Source organism: Pseudochaenichthys georgianus, chromosome 7 (assembly GCF_902827115.2).
Source record: "Pseudochaenichthys georgianus chromosome 7, fPseGeo1.2, whole genome shotgun sequence".
Classification (NCBI taxonomy): domain Eukaryota; kingdom Metazoa; phylum Chordata; class Actinopteri; order Perciformes; family Channichthyidae; genus Pseudochaenichthys; species Pseudochaenichthys georgianus.
The window spans coordinates 17,241,835-17,261,367 of NC_047509.1; the positions used below are offsets into that span (position 1 = coordinate 17,241,835).

The window sequence follows — 19,533 nt, forward strand, 5'->3', positions numbered from 1 at the left end:
TCAGTTTGTACGTGTCAACGATGAATCTTCCACGCAAACCAAAGTTAGCCATGGAGTGCCACAGGGCTCAGTGCTCGGACCTATTTTGTTCACATTATATATGCTTCCGTTAGGCAATATTATAAGGAATCATTCTGTAAACTTTCATTGTTATGCGGATGATACTCAACTATATTTATCAAATAAATAAAATTCAAGCCTGCCTTAAGGACTTAAAAACGTGGATGACCTTAAACTTTTTGATGTTAAACACGACCAAAACTGAAGTTATTGTACTTGGCCCGAAGAATCTACGAAACAAATTATCTAAAGATATACTAACTATGGATGGCATTAATTTGGCCTCCAGTGAGACTGTAAGGAATCTTGGTGTTATATTTGATCAGGATTTATCCTTTAATGCCCACATAAAATCAATTTCAAGGACCGCCTACTTCCATCTACGTAACATTGCAAAAATCAGGCATATCTTGCCTCAAAACGATGCAGAGAAACTAGTCCATGCATTTGTTACTTCTAGACTGGATTATTGTAACTCTTTATTATCAGGGAGTACTAAGAAGTCAGTCAAGTCGCTTCAGCTGATTCAAAATGCTGCGGCTCGTGTACTAACCAGAGTTAGGAAAAGGGACCACATTACTCCTGTTCTGGCTGCCTTACACTGGCTCCCTGTAGAACACAGGATAGAATTTAAAATTCTAGTCTAAGTCAGTGACCACCAACTGGCGGCCCGCGGGACACATCCGGCCTGCCAGACATTCTCACCTGGCCTGCACGACGGGGGTGACATTGTGGCGTTGGCGGAGTGGTTACTGCGTTCACCCCCCACCCATTTTTTTTTTTTACAACGTCTCAGGGGGTAAGGTGCAGTACCGGAGTCCAACAGAGAGGCAGCAGCTGCGGGACAGTAGACTGCGTACTGCGAAACCTTCCCTGCCTTGAAGAAGAAGTGATCCTTCGTTGTGAAGAGTCTGCTTTGTGCGCTCCGCACCACAGCAGTAGCCCCGCTGCGACAGAGTCCAACAGAGAGGCAGGAGCTGCGGGACAGTAGCCTAGAAGCAGGGTTGGGTTGTAACGGAATACATGTAACAGCGTTATGTAATCAGAATACAAAAATCAAGTAGGCTAACTGTATTCAGCTGGCGTTACATTTGAAAAACAAGTAATCTGATTACAGTTACTTTCGTAAACCTGAAGTGAATACATTTTGGAATACTTATTGGAATTATTGGTGGAAAAGTTTCCTCACAAAATGTAATATTCATTACCGGCAGAACTGTGTGCACACTGCACAACGCTGCAGCATGTCTGTGAGAGAGATGCAGCGTGTCTGTGAGGCCCCGCCCCCGCACACAAATGAGAGAGAGATCTCTTTTAAAATATATTGAAAGTTAGAAACGGAGTTTGTTAGATAAAATGTGCAAGATAACGTTTATGTAGCATTTATTTATTGTCGAAATTATGACATTTCATAACGGGATCAAATCAAAGTGAATGGCCTGCTGCTGCTGAATGCCTGGGGCAAGTGACTGGACATTTTTTTTAAAGTTATTACATCGTTTCAGATAATAAATAATAATGATAATTCATTCTATTTAGGGGCGCCTTTCAAAGCACCCAAGGACACCTTACAATTCATAACATATTCCAAGGAAAGGTTTTAAGACAGTACAAAGAATGCAGTCCAGGTGATGTTTTTTATGTGGGGTGCAGATGAGAGGGAGCTGTCCAGAATGACACCAAGATGCTGTGTTTGAGTTCTTGATAAGCCATTAAAACAGTAAAATACGTGTCTCCTGTTCACCAAAACATACCCATTTGTTATGGAAAAAGAAAGTATTCCAAACGTATTCTAAAAGTAATCTGAATACGTAACTGTAACTGTATTCTGATTACTTTCAGAGCATGTATTCAGTATTCATTAACTGATTACATTTACAAAGTAACCCTCCCAACCCTGTCTAGAAGTGATCCTTCGTTAGCGTGAAGAGTCTGCTAAGCTTTATGTGGTCCGCAGTACCTGAGCGTGTTCCACTAGCATTGTGGACTATATAAAAATCGCTGGCCCGCAATAGTGTCTATTGGATACATGTTGGCCCTTGGACAAATGTAGTTGGTGATCCCTGGTCTAAGTTATCTCAGTGGGTCTCAAACGTTTTGGTCACCATTAATGTAAACAATTATTTCCGAGGCACACGTTTATATGATCATTATAGTTATCGAAAAATAAGAGAATACATGACAAACAGGTATGAAATATTATATGACAGTAAAAAAATAATAAAGTTTAAAAGGGGAGTGATTTGTAAAACATCCATAAAGAAAAAGTAAATCTGCTTACAGTTCTGTTTCATATGGGTGTTGAGAGATGTATCCATAGATCTCTTCATTTTGCTCTCAAAGTGTATCAGATTGATGCTTTTAACTTCAATATTTAAAAATAAATCTTCCTGGGGGAGCTTGCCCCCGGACCCCCCTATGTGACACAAACCACCTATAAAAATAGCACTTTACCCCTGCTTACACCTATATGCCTCGAGCCTTCATTGTAACTGTCACACTGTGTATTTGCGTGGGGAGTGTTGCAGTAGAATATTCCACTGTAGCGACCGGTACATTAATGGGAAACCCTAAATGTTTGAGCACCCTCTATGAAACGTCAAGCTACCCCACAGCACCCCAAAATAAATATCTGGCGCCGCCACTGAGCCTGACTATTTGTGTTGGGGGGGCCCAACTTTTTCTCCAAAGGGGGGCCTGACAGAAAAAGTTTGAGAACCACTGCAGGGATGTGGATGAAATGAATGTAACAGCTTTACAATCTTGTACAATACAATACGATAGCCCTACCGGTAGATTGTAAATCCGCTCTCTCTTAACTTTCAATTTGATATAGGTAAATGTTACCCTTTATAGCACATCTTAGCTATATACTTTAATGATGGACTCAAAACATCCAGTCTTTGACTCAGTATTTAAAAAAACTGAACATTAGAGGGGGGATATTTTGCAGATTGTTGTTGGATGACATTACACTGCACAGGTGTTAATTTTGTTCCATTCACACCTCAGTGGTGAACACAAGTGTTTTTATAGTTAAGTCAACCTGGAGCATTTTTGCCACTGGTCAAAGCAAACAGCTGTTAAATAGATTGTGGCGCAAGTATGAATACTAAACCCAGGGATTAGTTAGTTTACTTTCCCTCATCTCGAAGTCAACAGTTTTTTTAACGTGTTTGTGGTTAAATGCTTTAAATAAGGTCAGTGGTTAAGAGATTAAGAGATTTTCAGGTTTTGTTACAATATAAAATACGTGTTAACGGCAATATGTTGTGTCTGTGAACACAGATTGTTTTTTCTGCACAGGATAGAAAGTGTAAGACAGACCAGACAGTTCAAGTGATTGTAAGGAGAGACAGAGAGCAGACTCATGCTTTTGTATAGTCACATTTCTGTAAATTCTCTCAATGTGTAAATGTATTCCCGCTAATGATCCTGCACTCACCTCCCCATCACTCACTGTCTTGCTCGCTGTCATGGAGCTCTGATTTTATTTTATTTTTTGGATTTCACAAAACCCAGAGAGGCTTGTTCCTGCCTCTTTTTATGAGACTCTATATGTATGAATGTTTTTTTTTACATATCTGCACATAGAAGTACACACACACCAGCCATCATTCAGTGTGTGTTAAACATGCATTGTCTGTGCCTCCTGGTCTTGCCTCTGGCTATTCTGGTGTCAGAAAGTGCAAAACTGTCAGCCAGAAATTCCATCATCATCGTAAGCAACACACACACATACACACATACGCAGACTTCTGTCAAAAACAACAACAAAAAGGCCCTATGTGGCCCTTCTCCCTGGGGACACACTTACTTTGCAAGACCTGCACAGATACACTCTCCTAATGAGGGGACAGGAAACATAGGACACACAGGGGGAACAGCAAGGTGTGGAAGGAAGTATTTCTGACAGTTTAGAAACACGTGCATTTTACATTGCGTGCAGTGTGTGCATGATTTTTGTGTGTGTGGCAAGATCTTGGTATATTTCACATGTGTCTGCATTTGGAAATGGGTTTCTCTCACTTTCTGTTTCTGGGCAGATTTTTCATTTGAGCATTTCCTTATTAAGCCTGTTTCACTCCTTGTGAATGCCTTCCAGTCACACACACACACATACACACACACACACACACACACACACACACACACACACACACACACACACACACACCTTAAATGAGAGCCGTTCTGTGAGCAATAAAATAAGGGAATTAGTGTTTATAACAAGCTTGAAGAAGACCCCATGCTTGGAACTCGGTAGAATACGCAAAAGTATGGGTCTCGAACACACACAAATATCAGCCATTATGTGTTATACACACACTTAAGTCTGTTGACTATACATTTGTGTCAGTGTGTGTATTAAGAATAATTATCCATTCATCCTTTATTTCACTCGTGTCCTGTACTACACTCGATTTTAACAAGCACAGTAATTCCAATAATAATTGGCACTTCATATGCTTCTCCTTTGCCTCTGGCTCAGTTCTTCCCTCCTGTGTACTCTGTCGCGTCCTCCAAACCCTTTTATTTGTCCCACTTTCACTCCACAGCTTCCTGATCAGGCCTGGGACCAACCTCGGGCTGCTGCGTGCTCCACTCAATATCGAACACACTTGTGAACACAGGCAATGAGCTTGGAAGGAATGATCAACAGTTTAATAACATTATATCTTAACGGAAATACGTTTTGTAGGCCAACATTAATGACAATATTTAGTGTTAGCTGCGTCTAGAATATTTATTGTGTAATTATCTCCTAATTACACCCAGTGCAATTCTTAAACAAGGTTGTCAATCTTATTAGAAATTCCTCTAGGGAATTTAAACCGTAAGCACTATGCTGGGTATAAAGTCAGTTTTGGCCATGTTTTCTTTCTGGGTTAAGTCAAGTAAATCATGCATGGTATTGATTGATCAATACAGAACAGGCTGCAACTGTCATGTCTTGTTATGCACACATAAAGACACACACAAGAAACACATCAATGTTTTTCAAAGCTGAGACCAAATATGTGGTAATCATCATTGCAAATCTTATTAAAACCTGATTGTAATGTTGGGCTTAATTACCCATATGAGGGCTTTTTGGAGACAGAAAATACCGTTCATTAAACTGCAAGTGTTGTACATGTGAGAGTGCCTCTTAAATGTGTTTATTTCATTTTCTTGCTCACACGAAACATACACCAAGGGGCTAGTGGAGTAGGATTAGTGCTTGTAAGGTGCGGTAAAGGCAGACAAGTCTACAATCTTCCTCTCTATTTTTCCCATTAGTGTAACAGTTGGAACATCAGGGGTTGCCACATCAGTCATAACCCCTGATGTTCGTATCCGCCACCTCGGTGAGGAATTGCCATGATTAAACCTTTCTCATCTGAGCTCTACTAAAACAGGAATGGGTGAAAGCAAACAATGAGATAAAAACCACGTAAAGGCAGTGAAAAGCAGGAAGAGAGAAAGCAGGCAAAAACAAAGAGGAAGTGAAATTGAAAGGATGAACACGTTATGGTATATACACACCTGTGTCCATGCTCCTGCTGTTAAGATGGGGTGACATGTCAAACACTGACACGTATATATTCAGTATGCTTCTCAGCAGGGACGTGCACAGACATTTGGAGGGGCTAATGCTCTAAACTAGAAAAAGGGCCATGCCTCCCCCCCCCCCCCCGAAAAAAACACAAGACCTTTTGAATTTTTTTCTAAATGAAATCCAGGGAAATCTTTTGTTTTGTGGTCCATATCTCATTAAAATATCTAATGTTACTAACTATGAAAGAAAAAATGGGGACAATTCTGTTTTAATGTAACTTCTGTGCAGACATACTGATAAAATAGGGCTTCTAAGTAATTTTCTTAAATAAACTCACTAATTATTTCAACCAGTTTAATACACATTATTCTTATTCTTTTCATTCTTTATGAGCGCAGTAATGGTAAGGTATCTAATGACTTATTTATTCAGTATTCCATAACTTAATAACAGAGATGGTCAAACTAAAGTAGAGACATGGCAGCAATCCTACAATTAAGCGGGACAGTGAAGTGTTCTCCGTGAGAGGGCGATCAAGAAAAGAGAGCGAGCAGCCCCGTTGACGTTGAGGGAGTTTACGGAGCAGATGAAAAGACACAGAAAGACAGAAGCACAATAACAAGTATAGCCTATTTAGATTGTTTTGGTGTAAATAACCGACGGTGTCAAGAGGAAGTAAAGTGCCCTGGTTTGTCCCCTACTCTAACTGCCATGAGAAGACTGAAAATCAATTTAAGCATATTTAAAAACGGGGACATTTCCGGGGACAGATTGACCCGGAGATTTGCCACCAAAGCCAGGTGGGCATTTGGTATGATCACCATAGCCATATGAGGCCGGAGGGCTGTCCTTTGCTGTCAGATTGTAAACAAAGTCACGTGACTGGGGGCAGATGACAGCGCTGACAATGTGTGTTTTATCGCAGCGAGATGCTACAATACTAATTGTGGGCTTATCATGTTTATTCGGCCACAACAGAAACAACATAAACCTCTCATTCTCTCCAGAGGGGCAGGTCAGCCAAAAATGGCAAAAGGGCCATTGCCCGGGCAACATTAGCCCGTTCCTGTGCACGTCCCTGCTTCTCAGTCACATAAGGACTGACATATAGTGACATGCACTGATCATGTATGTGCCTAACATACACGTGTGTGTGTGTGTGTGTGTGTGTGTGTGTGTGTGTGTGTGTGTGTGTGTGTGTGTGTGTGTGTGTGTGTGTGTGTGTGTGTGTGTGTGTGTGTGTGTGTGTGTGTGTGTGTGTGTGTGTGTGTGTGTGTGTGTGTGTGTGTGTGTGTGTGTGTGTGGTGTGTGTGTGTGTGTGTGTGTGTGTGTGTGTGTGTGTGTGTGTGTGTGTGTGTGTGTGTGTGTGTGTGTGTGTGTGTGTGTGTGTGTGTGGTGAAACGTGTGTGCCGAAACTTGTGTGCCTGTCATCTCTTGTTTACACAGGCGTAAGTAACATGAGGTCAGCAACAGACCCTCTGCTACTCCAACTATTTTCCTGAGGCGAACATTGACATGCTTGTTATATATATTTTATGAACACACACTCACACACAGCCTGTTGTTCATCTTATCGGACCGTAAATCTGTGTCACCTCTCAACAAAACTGATACGACATCACTTAATCGCGTTGTGCAGATATCAGGATTTGTATGGTGGTGATGCTGATAATGTTTGTGATGTTGTTTAGTATTGCTGGGCATCTGCATGACACTGAGTGATGAGGAGACACCCAAGCACTTGAATGATAAAATATAAAGACTGGGCAGCAGTTGCTGAAATATTTACTCAACATACATTTTCAATTATTCTCAGTTTACTGTAGAGGCGCATTACAAGCCAAACTACAAACGGCAGCTTGTCACACATAACATAGCGCCTCTGTAATAGACTGCTTCTACTTTTCTCATTCCTTTTTCCCCCTGCAGTTGGACTGAGCACACACTTAATAGGAAAGAGAAGAGTGCCAGTAAATAGCAGATTTTCTTAGAATAACCTTGACACTGAGAACCTCTGAAACACTTCCCCTCTGAGCTGATATAAAGAGATTCTATTCCTTTTCATTCATTTTTTTAGCCTTGCTGGAGCTTAAACACAACACTTGTGAAAAAGCACGAAGACACACTTATGCACAGAGACTTGCACAAGCAATTTGAGGCTGAAGATAATGTGTGATGCCTTGGTGTGCCTTCACACCTAAGCCTGTGTGTGCCTGTGTGTTAATGGGTGAGCAGTTCAAAGGTATATGCAAATTGTAAAACGAGTGAACTGGCAACTGATTAAGAACATATACGTTCTTGGATGATCAAGTTCACTATTTTGACAAATCTGCGGATAATTTTGTATACAGCTACAGAAATTATTTGAACACTTTAATAATTACATTACATTACATTGCATTTAGCTGACGCTTTTATCCAAAGCGACTTACAATAAGTACATTCGACCAGGAAGACACAACCTTGAAGAAAACAGAATCATATAAGTACATCGGGTTTCATAGAGCCAAGCATTTCAAGTGCTACTCAACTGGCTATAGATAAGCCAGTCCTTTATTAGTATATAAGTGCTCTGTTAGCAGTTCTTTGTTAGTAATTCTATCGCTCGAGGTGGAGTCGAAAGAGATGAGTTTTCAGTCTGCGCCGGAAAGGTGTGTAAGCTTTCTGCTGTCCTGATGTCAATGGGGAGCTCATTCCACCATTTTGGAGCCAGGATAGCAAACCCACGTGTTTTTGCTGATGGGAACTTGGGTCCCCCTCGCAGCGAGGGTGCAGCGAGTCGTTTGGCTGATGCAGAGCGTAGTGCACGCGCTGGGGTGTACAGTTTAACCATGTCCTGGATGTAGGAAGGGCCAGATCCATTCGCAGCATGGTATGCAAGTACCAGTGTCTTGAAGTGAATTCTAGCAGTTAGCGGAAGCCAGTGAAGGGAGCGGAGGAGCGGATTGGTGTGGGAAAATGTAGGAAGGTTGAAGACCAGACGAGCCGCTGCATTCTGGATGAGCTGCAGAGATCGGATGGCACATGCAGGTAGACCAGCCAGGAGGGAGTTGCAGTAGTCTAGGCGTGAGGTGACGAGAGCTTGGACCAGAAGCTGCGTCGCTTTCTGGGTCAGCTGGGGACGTATCTTCCTGATGTTGTAAAGCGTGTATCTGCAGCAGCGGGTTGTAGCAGCGATGTTTGCAGTGAAGGACAGGTTGTTATCTAGGATCACACCCAAATTCCTTGCAGTCTGAGTCGGGGAAACAACAGAGGTGCCGATGTTGATAGTCAGGTCAAGAGTGGGACAATCTTTTCCCGGAAGGAAAAGCAGTTCAGTCTTGTCAAGGTTGAGCTTGAGGTGATGAGCGGACATCCACTGAGAGATGTCAGCTAGACAAGCAGAGATGCGTGCGACGACCTGGGTCTCTGAGCGGGGAAAGGACAGAATTAATTGGGTGTCGTCAGCGTAGCAGTGGTATGAAAAACCATGCGGGCTAATGACAGATCCGAGCGAGTTTGTGTACAGGGAGAAGAGGAGGGGACCAAGAACAGAGCCCTGAGGGACCCCTGTAGTTAATTGACAAGGGTCGGACTCGAACCCTCTCCAAGTTACCCTGTAGGTACGGTCTTTGAGGTATGAGGTGAGGAGGGAAAGTGCAGAGCCTGAAACTCCAAGTTCTTGGAGAGTGCGAAGGAGGATCTGATGGTTCACCGTGTCGAATGCAGCAGACGGGTCCAAAAGGATGATGACAGAGGAGAGAGATGCTGCTTTGGCAGTGTGCAGTTCCTCAGTGACAGCAAGGAGGGCAGTTTCTGTGGAGTGACCTGCCTTGAAACCAGACTGGTGCGGATCGAGAAGGTTGTTCTGATGGAGAGTTGTTTAAAGACATCGCGTTCAAGTTTTTCGCCCCGATTTATTGACAAATTATTGATAAATTCAGTTTACAAAAGGCAGAACTCATTCGCAAATGGTCCGTGTCCGCCATTGTTCGTTTAGAAATGTTAGTTTCGGTTCTGCAAGTCGATTCATAAGGAAATGCATCTCGCCGCTTTCTGTACAGTTAGACGGGGGCGGGGCGGAGCGGGGTGGGAAGTGTAGCACAGTGGCAGGGTTGGGAAGCAAAACTCGGTTCCGAGTAGGAACAAATAACAATTGTCCGGTCCCGGGATTAAGAGTTGTGAGGACAGGAGGCGAGGCCGAGCCCCGCGGACTGCAGCTCTCTCTCTCTCTATGCTCCGTATCAGTTGATCGCTGCACGGTGCAGCTCAGCGTCTCTCTCTCTCTCTCTTTCTACACACAGCGGATCCGCTGCCTGTTTAACAGCCTCATCTTTGTCAAACTTTCTATGTTCTTTCTCTAACACATAATGAAGGTTATTAAGCGTTTTAGCTCCTGTGTTGTTAATATTGACCGCCATTTCCTTTATGAAGTGAAGCAGCCTCCCTGTCTGTGTCCTCGCGCTGTCCTCACATCCCCGGACCCCCAGACTCGGAGGAGCACAGGGATGTCAGTATTGTTTATGAAGCAGGGTATAGAAAGTACATTATTGAAATGCTATTTATACTATTTATTTACTTTTTACAAACAGTGAGTAGCTGGGCAGCTGCAATACTATTGCAGGACATGTGTAAGCGTGCAAGCTCTTTGAGTTGTAGAAAAGCGCTAGGCCTATAGGCTATAAATATAATAATAATAATAATAACTTTATTTGTATAGCACCTTTCATACAGGGGATTGCAGTTCAAAGTGCTTTACATCAGTAAAAAATAAGACATAAAATCAGTGTAAAACAAGCAGCAAGAGCAAAGCATAAAGTGGGATAAAATAATTAAAAATAAAAACATGGGGAATAAAACATAGAGAAATAGTGCAATGTCAATCACAGAGAATAGTGCAGTATAATAGTGTAAAATCAGTAAAATGCTTTGGTAAAGAGATAGGTTTTAAGCTGGTGACCTCTAATAGACCTGCATCTGATGATCGCAGTGTTCTGGCAGGTGTGTAGTTCATTAGAGAGTCAGCAATGTAGCTGAGTCCTTGTTCATTTAGAGCTTTGTATGTGAGGAGAAGCACCTTCAAATCAATTCTAAAAGTTACAGGAAGCCAGTGTAGAGTAGCTAAGACAGGACTAATGTGTTCCCTCCTTTTGGTATTCGTTAGTAGTCTTGCTGCTTTCTTGGGGAGACCAGTGAATAGTGCATTGCAGTAGTCTAGTCGGCTAGATATAAAAGCATGAATTAGCTTCTCTGCATCATTTTGATTTATGAATGGTCTTACCTTCGCTATGTTTCTGAGATGAAAGAAAGCTATTTTGGTCACTTTGTTTAAATGGGCGTTGAAGTTCAAATCTGAGTCCAGGATGACACAGAGACTTGTCACCTCCGGTTTAATCCAAGTGGTTAAACTTCCTAGATTATTTGTTAGCATCTCTCTTTTTGAGATAATAATAATGTATTATTATTAATATTATTATTAGGCCTATGTGTTGGACATGTGTGGTTGGACTCTGTCTCACAGGCAGGTTGCAGTGTAACATCAGAGGAGACATGGGCCAATTGTACATTCTCAAACTGCACCACTTAGAACTAACTAAACAATGCAGAGATTATTTTTATATAATTGTATTCAATAACCGTAAGAAATTAAACAGTATGAAGTGATTTGTAAATAGGAATACAGATTTGACTTAATGTTTTCATAAATATATTTGTCTCCCAGTTTGTCATGGGACTTATTTTTACCCTCTCAAAAGAACCGGAATCGAGAACCGAAAATAACCGGAATCGAAAAGCAGAACCGGAATCGTTAAAATCCAAATGATACCCAACCCTATGTGTGATGCAGTAAAATCTTACCGCTCACTTACGTTAGCGGTGTTGTAAAAACTGTGGGAAAGTGTAAAATACGATGACGAAGAAGAAGATTCCAGTGGCCCCAATTTTTGTCCATTCTGGACAAGTGAAAAATGTATTCGGACAAGTAAATTGCCAAACTCACTTGTCCATGGACAAGTACTCTCTAAAAACTTTTTCTCACACTGGTGTGGAGCGGGTTTACAGAGAGGTTAGAAGTAGTGCAGTTCCTTGAGAATATGAGATCAAGGACATTGCCAGCTTTATGAGTTGGTGGGGATGGAGACAGTGAGAAAGCAAAGGCGGTTAACAGAGATGTTAGTTCGTCTATCTTCCCCGTCTGGAGGTTGAAGTCTCCGAGAAGTACAGCGGGAGGGCCAGTTTCAGGGATGTGTGAGAGGAGATTATCAAATTCCTCCAAGAAGTCCCCCAAGGCGCCTGGTGGACGGTAGAGAACATCAATGGTTAATTGTATAGGATGGGTTACTGTGACGGCATGGAATTCAAAGGTGGAAGGAGTGAAGTTAGGTAGCTCGAAGAGGGAAAAGCTCCATTTGGGAGAGAGCAGGAGACCAGTGCCACCTCCTCTGCCAGTGAGTCTGGGTGTATGGGAGAAGGAATATGCTGTGTAGAGAGCTGCTGGGGTGGATGTGTTGAATGGAGTAATCCAGGTCTCAGTGAGAGCAAGGAAATCCAGGGTCTGCAGGGAGGCGTAGCCAGAGATGAAGTCAGCCTTAGGAACAGCTGACTGGCAGTTCCACAGGCCACGTGAAACTAGATGTTGGATCTCAGTGGAGCATGTGGGATAGACGAGAGCAGGCCGGTTATAGCGATTAGGAGATACACGGGGCCAGTGATCATTTGGAGAAGACACATGAACAGGAATGGAGAAAATACACATGATTATAGCATGAGGGGCTAGAAAGCTAAAGAAAAGAAAATAAGACACCAGCGATACTTAGCTCAATCAGAGTAGGATTTGCCTCCTCTTTGCCACCCTCGTGACTCCAGCAGGACTCCAATGTCTTTGTCAGTCTTCGGCTGTCTGACGCTGAAGCTGACGCTCCAGGAAAGAGCTACTGCAGTGAAATCTCACAGCTCAGTTTTAGTAATTCAAATCAGCCCCTGCTGCTGAGAGATCAGTAGTCTGAGTATGGTGGGAATGTTGCATTGCATTTCCAATGCTTTCATTTTATCTCTGATATTGTGCTACTTCCATATCAGATATTTAGAAAGTGTGCATATTTGTTTTGTGGACAGGTTTCCCATTCAGCGTACTTTGAAATGCTTTCTGACTTTGGGGACAGCCCTTAAACCCTGATAAAAATGGGTCACACTCCACATTATCAAACATAGCCTGTTGGCACACACCTACACATTCACCCACCTGCGCATACAGACAGATTCACCTGTGCAAACATTCACACTCACATAGTTGTGAAGCTGTGAGGTGGAGAGGTACTCTCTATCTGCCTCTGCACTTTTACACTTTGTTCTCATGTACAGTCTTTTCTCTATCCTTTTCACTTAGTCACAGTATTTTCTTGCCTTTCTGTTCCTATCGTTTCTCATTTCTTTCTTCATCTCTTGTCTTTTTCTCTCTTACCTTCTCACCTCCTTTCTTCTCATATTTTCCCATATTCCCTCCTACTCTGTGTTAACTTCAATGTTCGTACTGACTGAGTATTCTGCAGGTATGGTGTTTTTAAGGCATTTCAGTTTTTAGGGCAAGTGTGCAGTGGCACAAAAGAAGAAAAAACATATCAAAATAAAAGGCTAGATCATAAATTGGCTAGCTCCACATCAAACCACAAACAGCTAGCCAATATTCTGAGAACAGCTACCCTTCAATCCTTCAGGGAATACATATTGAAAAGGTACAATCATCCTTTTAAGTTTCTACTAAAGTTGGACCCATTCTGACCCCAGAGGACATTTTTTCAAGAACATTGATTCCTGGGTATATATTTAAAATATGCACTCAAATAGTTTTGCAGTATTTCCTAATAATAATAATAATAATAATTGGGAATGTGATGATGCTCTAATACAATCAGAGAGAATTTCTATAGAGTGAGAGGGAATATGATGACCAATAGGGAGATTTTCTTTTTTAGAGCAAGCAAAAAGCAGTGTAAACCAACAGTGCTCCAAAGTTAGCATCTCAGAAAGTGATTGGCAAGCTCCTTTGCTGACATTTGTTGCTTGGCGGTTCTTAATTTCAATGGGGACATGTTGTTCCTACAGAGATGGATACGCTCCATTCACATCACGCCAGCATCACCTTCAGCACCCTGGCCCTAACCATGGGAATGTTGTTGTGCTTACATAATCTTCTGGCGCAACTAGGCTTTTTCAATCCATCGCTAAATTCCCCCTCAGTTTCACTGGAGCATTACGCTCACACAAGGATGCACATATGGACACACATGAACACACACACAAAGACACACACCCTTCTGCTCAAACTCATATCTGCACATGTGACATATCCACATCAACCTTTGCTCTTTGCTCAGACACACACACATGCATCCACACACATATACACAGAGTATACCAGCGCTCTGGATTAGGGGTACAGATTAGAGATTAGGGCCAGCAGTGGGATTACACAGTACTCTCCAGCCCCGCCTCCACCATAGATCACAGGCACCTCTGGCCCTATCATCTACTATGGCGATGCTTTACACACACAAAGATGAAAGAGAAAGGGAGGATTTCTACATCAATGATATTCGCTCCTTAATCCTAAATTAGCACCCGCGAAAAAGTCATTACCTTTGAGAATTTCTATTGTTTCCTGCTACTTAATACTCGGATCACAATCCCAATTTTTCCATTGCCTTTCTTTCTCCAGGTCTTTCCCTCACTTACACACACACCACCATCCTGAAGTCTCTACCATCACTAACATTAACCACAGCCCCCCCTCCTATCCTATCACATTTCCTGAATAAATCAATTCCATAAATATGTCTTGACATTGTCCGAAGCCTCCAAGAGACATGAGAAAACAATCTCCATTAAGGGAAAGTCAGGAGAAACATTAGAACATAATGATGGGAATTGGTTTTGTCAGGTATCTAGGGGAGGAGGAGGACCCTGAATATAGATGGCCGAAGCTTCCAGGGAATCTGTCTCTTAGCAGATGGAGTGTTAAAGGATGTGGGTGAGGATTGCCTGAGGACTGTGGTGAGATGGTATATCGATTGCTGATTCACTATCTAGATCCTTGATTTGCTACCTGGGCGTTTGGGACCTCCTGTGGGGTCACAAGCTATTTTAGGACGGACATGATAAGAGAGATGCGTTGGAAAGGTACATACTGTATGTACAGGTTATATATCCTCTACGTGGTCATTGGAATGTATGCTGTTCAGTAGTGCAATCTTTCCAGCTCAATGCTCACAGCGACAGTTACAGTAAGGTTAAAAGAGGAACTCAAAGTAATTCACAGCAAGTTTAAAAGGTCATGAACTACTGATCTAGATCAAAAGAGAAATCCAAACACACACCCACCCACCCACAGACGACAAACAAAAATCAAATGTTTCTGTCATTCAAAGCCAGCGCTCTCAATGTTACTCAGGGCACCAGTGATTGCAAAGGAAGCCAGCTGCTGTAGGGATACAGGGACACTGCCCTTTTATAAATAAAGTTTAACTTGAACTTGACAGACGTTGCATAGAATCTGCAGACTTTAGCAGAGTAGAGAGAAGCTTAGTGGGTAGCTTAGTATCTGTTGACAAGGCTGGCACGCACACAGGCTGCCAGAAGCGTTAGTATCCCGATTCGTTGAGAAATGGACTTGGCTGTATCTGTGCTTTTCCAATATACTGCATATTCTCAAGGCTAATAGTAAGGACACTCCCTTGGTGCCTCTGACTTCAACCACTGGAGGCTTTCATAATGTTTCATCAGTACCTCTTTTCCCGTTAACATCCTTGTCCATGCTGCTTTCTGCATTCCCTTTATCTGTCTGTTACCTAAAGGTGTAACCACATAATTCATGCTTAACTTACCCCTTTATAGTGCAATGATTGAAATGTCTTTTATTTTTTTAGGTGAATGCCGTCATGCCATTTGGGTGCCTTGCCCTGCGAGATGGGCGGAATTACAATAGCCTGTCTGATGTCACGGACAAATATGAGATTGGACAGGTCCTTCGAGCGTGAGTACCATAACACTCTATGCATGCTCCTCTGTTGCCTTTCCCCCCATCTCTCCCATGTAGAATTCATGGACACATTCCAGTATTCCCTAATGGTCTTTATTCCCTTCATGAATTATTTCAAATTGGATCATTTTCCCTGCAGATTTGGTTTGGCATATCAAACGTTTTCACTGAAGGAATGACAGAAGGTAAAGCATGAGGCTAGTGTGTAACAGTCACATTTATTCAAATTTTAGCCAGCCAATTGTCCATATATCTTTTGATCATGACAGATCCTGAAACACTGTAATTTATTCTGTTTAAATATTCTGTGTCATGCCTAAAAAAAATATGTTTGGACATATTTTCAAAGCGCTGTGAAAACCATTGCCGCTTGACTGACCGAATACTGAAAGTTTACTTCTCATGAACACCTATCCTTGACACATTAAAGACACACACACACACACACACATATACACACACACACACACACACACACACACACACACACACACACACACACACACATACCAATCAGTGTATGAGGCCATATGGCAACATCAGCATCTGGCCTCTGAGATTTCTGTTCATCTTTTATATAACACACACAGACAGACACAAACATACACACATCAATGAAGTTCACACATTTGCTGTAAAAATTATGTTTACATTTTTAAATACTTGAATGTATAGGACTTTTCATAAATAATCTACATTAAATAAAAAAGAGAGGGAAGAAAGCGCCCCATTCGAATCTTCTCTGACTTCACTGTATTTATTGAGCATAAAACATTAAATGTGTAATGTTGCAGTTTAGTTTTGCATCGCACAGCTTCACAAAATCCATTTAGCTGAAGCACCGCATGCCCCAAGGCTAAAAAACAGACGATGCCCAGCACATAACAGCGAAAGACCCATTTAAGATGTGTTATTCATGACCCATTATTCTAGTCAATGACTCTCTCCACCCAATTAAATTATTTCCCTGTATTTCACAAAAACATTCAGTGTACTTTGTCTCCCTATTATGCTGTGCCTCTCTTTGGCATTATTCTAAGATGTGATCAATTCTACCTTTCTCTGACTATCTGTCTTTCTATTTTTCCTTCTTGTGTAGGAAGGAGTTCTGCGAGCTGTGCCTGGCTAAAGACAGACAGACAGACAAGGTGTTTGTCTGCAAGAAATTCCTCAAGAAAGACGGAAGGAAAGTCCGCAAAGCTGCCAAGAACGAAATCATGATCCTGAAATTGTAAGCAGTTGGTCTGTGGACAGATGGATGTATGATGCAGAGAGAGAAGGAGATTGAAAGACTGATTTGTTATTTTACATTTCTGTTCATAATTCCAGTCACACAATCCATGCAATTACCATTGTTAATAATGTAAGCCCAGGTGTTTGTAACTTCTTCAGCACTGTTTTTGAAGTATCTATCCAGCTAAAAAAGATATTCCCTTTATGTTGTTTGTAGATAGAGCTATTTAAAAGCAAGAGAATGTTTAGCATCCTACAAATGCATGTGTGAAGCTTCATTCTTGTATGTTCACTTACTCCTTCCTGCTTTTCCAGGGTCAACCATCCAAACATCCTTCAGCTGATAGACACATTTGAGACCCGCAAAGAATACTTCATCATCCAGGAACTGTGAGTGTTTCGTTTACTGTTTCACTTAATATCTTTTTGTGTAACCAGTTCCCGACGTAGTGTACTTAAGTGTGCATTTCTTAATTGTGTATTAACACACACAAATCCATCAGCTAGAGGGTAGGGGTCGAGTCTTTCCTTTTATTACTGTGTGCTCTGTTGCTCCCCTCAGCAACAGAGGATGGTGTTAGTTTTATGAAGTATTTTCTCTTAGTAACACTCAACATTATTCATTACTCCTGAAGCCCTGCTTGGCAATAATAGGGTCTCTTCAGAGAGCTTCGGATCGATCTGCGTCACTTGTGACTAGTGCATTTTTTAACATTCGCAACTTTATTTGAAAGCAATAACATTAAATGGCACTGAGTGGACAATTATTTCCCTTCTGTTGTTGTTATAAAGCAAAACAGACTCTCGAAGTGATGGCAGTCATCTCTGTGTTCAGCAGTCTGTTTGAGTCGGTGACTGTTCATATCTGACAAGCCAACAGCCCTCCTGCTGAGGGCGATACGTGATGATCACACCCGTCATGTATACACACTCTGAAGTTAACCAAGTCTTTTAGAGAAATGACCAAGGCTCTAATTTTTAATTGCTCAGCAGCGCTTGCTTTTGGCCAATAGAAACAGATTGCCTTACTAATGAACAAAAAAAAAGAGCTCAGGGCTTTTGATAACTGTGTTACTGAATTCTTAAAGTGAATTATTTTGTTGCAACATGTGGTAAACAGTCACACCAACTTGCATTCATTTTTATTTGTTTTTTGGTCGATATGTGTTCTGATGTGGGCATGTGTTTTTGACTCCACACAGTGCCACAGGGGGAGATGTATTTGACTGGATTCTGGACCAAGGGAATTACACAGAGAGAGACGCATCCAATGTCATCAGACAGGTCCTTGAGGCTGTGGCGTATTTACACTCTCTCAACATAGTGCACAGGAACCTGAAGGTACTTTCTTTAACAAAAGCCTTGTTTGAGTGCAAGGCACCTATTCGCCACTCAGGCATTTTATAGTGTATCTCTTTGGAGACACATGAGAGCATTGCTATGCCATCTCAGTTAATGACTCAACATTTGAAACCTTTTAGCAAGGGAGTAAACACTATCTTTATGGCTTAATGCAATCTCTAGTGATACATACATCGAGACAGGCTAATATCTTTAGCCACCATTATCAACCCATTAGGATGGAATTACATCATGTCTCGGCCTTCAGACTCCCCCCACTGGCAGAAGCTGGAATTTTGTTCAGGTTTATATTGTATATACATTACACAGTCTGCACTCATTTATCTTCAGAACCCATTACATTTTATAAAAATGACTTTTTCAGATTAGTGCAAGAAATTACATATGGTTGTTTTTTAAGACACATTACGGGATCACAAACGATGATGATCCATTACTTCTCACTGGTACATCATATACTTTTCTCAACTTGATTTGAACATGCTAGGCATGTAAAACCAAGACTTCAACTTTAACATAATAAATCCCATAGGAACATTTATTTTTCAGCAACCTAAACACAGAACAAGCATAGATTTGAACATAAAAGATGATCAAATACATAAAACATAGTTACAAATATAAATCATATGCTAAAATATCCTACACAAGCTATTATAAAACAATATACTGTATATCAGTAATTGCACAATATAAAACCTGGTGCATATTCAGAAATCATTATCTCTCCCAATCTCCATCCACCAATATGTAAGACTAATAACGAGTTGACTCATGCCGCACATTTAATAATGTTATGCCAACATTTGTTCTGTTTGTTTGTTCTGTTACCTGTCAAGAGATTGCCAAGTAATAAGAGGAAAGATAAGGGCCTCATGAGGTTGAACAATCATTGCTGAGTTTCTTTACAGATGGCAAAAGTATTATTTTTGAATGTCTGCTGATTAACAGTTGCTATAAGGATCGAACATGTTTTATAGTGTGTAGGGCTGCGTGTATTTGAAAATATGAAAATACCTAATTATGTTCCTCATTTGTTTAGCTGGAAAACCTGATGTATTACACAGAAAACAACCACAACAAAGTAGTTCTGCGGGATTTCTACTTGTCCAAGTTTGAGAATGGACCGATCACAGAGCCTTGTGGGACACCAGAATATCTGGGTAAGAGACTCACCAGCTTTTGTGGAGGGTTTTTTTCCCCATGTGGTTCCCAGGATTTGAAAGTATTGTTGTGTGTGTGAGGGAGAATGGAAGGACAGAGCATGGGCAGAAACTCACCTTCAGTCTGGCATGATTCAATAACAAAACATCTTTATGAT

At 41.5% G+C, this 19,533-nt stretch overlaps 1 protein-coding gene across 2 annotated transcripts in view; it reads left to right on the top strand.

The window, feature by feature from the left end:
* camkvl (CaM kinase-like vesicle-associated, like) overlaps positions 1-19,533 on the top strand; it is a 65,742-nt gene that overhangs the window by 39,547 nt on the left and 6,662 nt on the right. For both annotated transcript variants that reach the window (XM_071203611.1, XM_034088074.2), the window contains exons 2-6: positions 15,505-15,611; positions 16,717-16,848; positions 17,166-17,240; positions 18,053-18,191; positions 19,255-19,375. In XM_071203611.1, coding sequence (XP_071059712.1) covers positions 15,517-15,611; positions 16,717-16,848; positions 17,166-17,240; positions 18,053-18,191; positions 19,255-19,375 — 562 coding nt within the window. In that variant the 5' untranslated portion in view covers positions 15,505-15,516. The remainder of the gene's footprint in view (positions 1-15,504; positions 15,612-16,716; positions 16,849-17,165; positions 17,241-18,052; positions 18,192-19,254; positions 19,376-19,533) is intronic.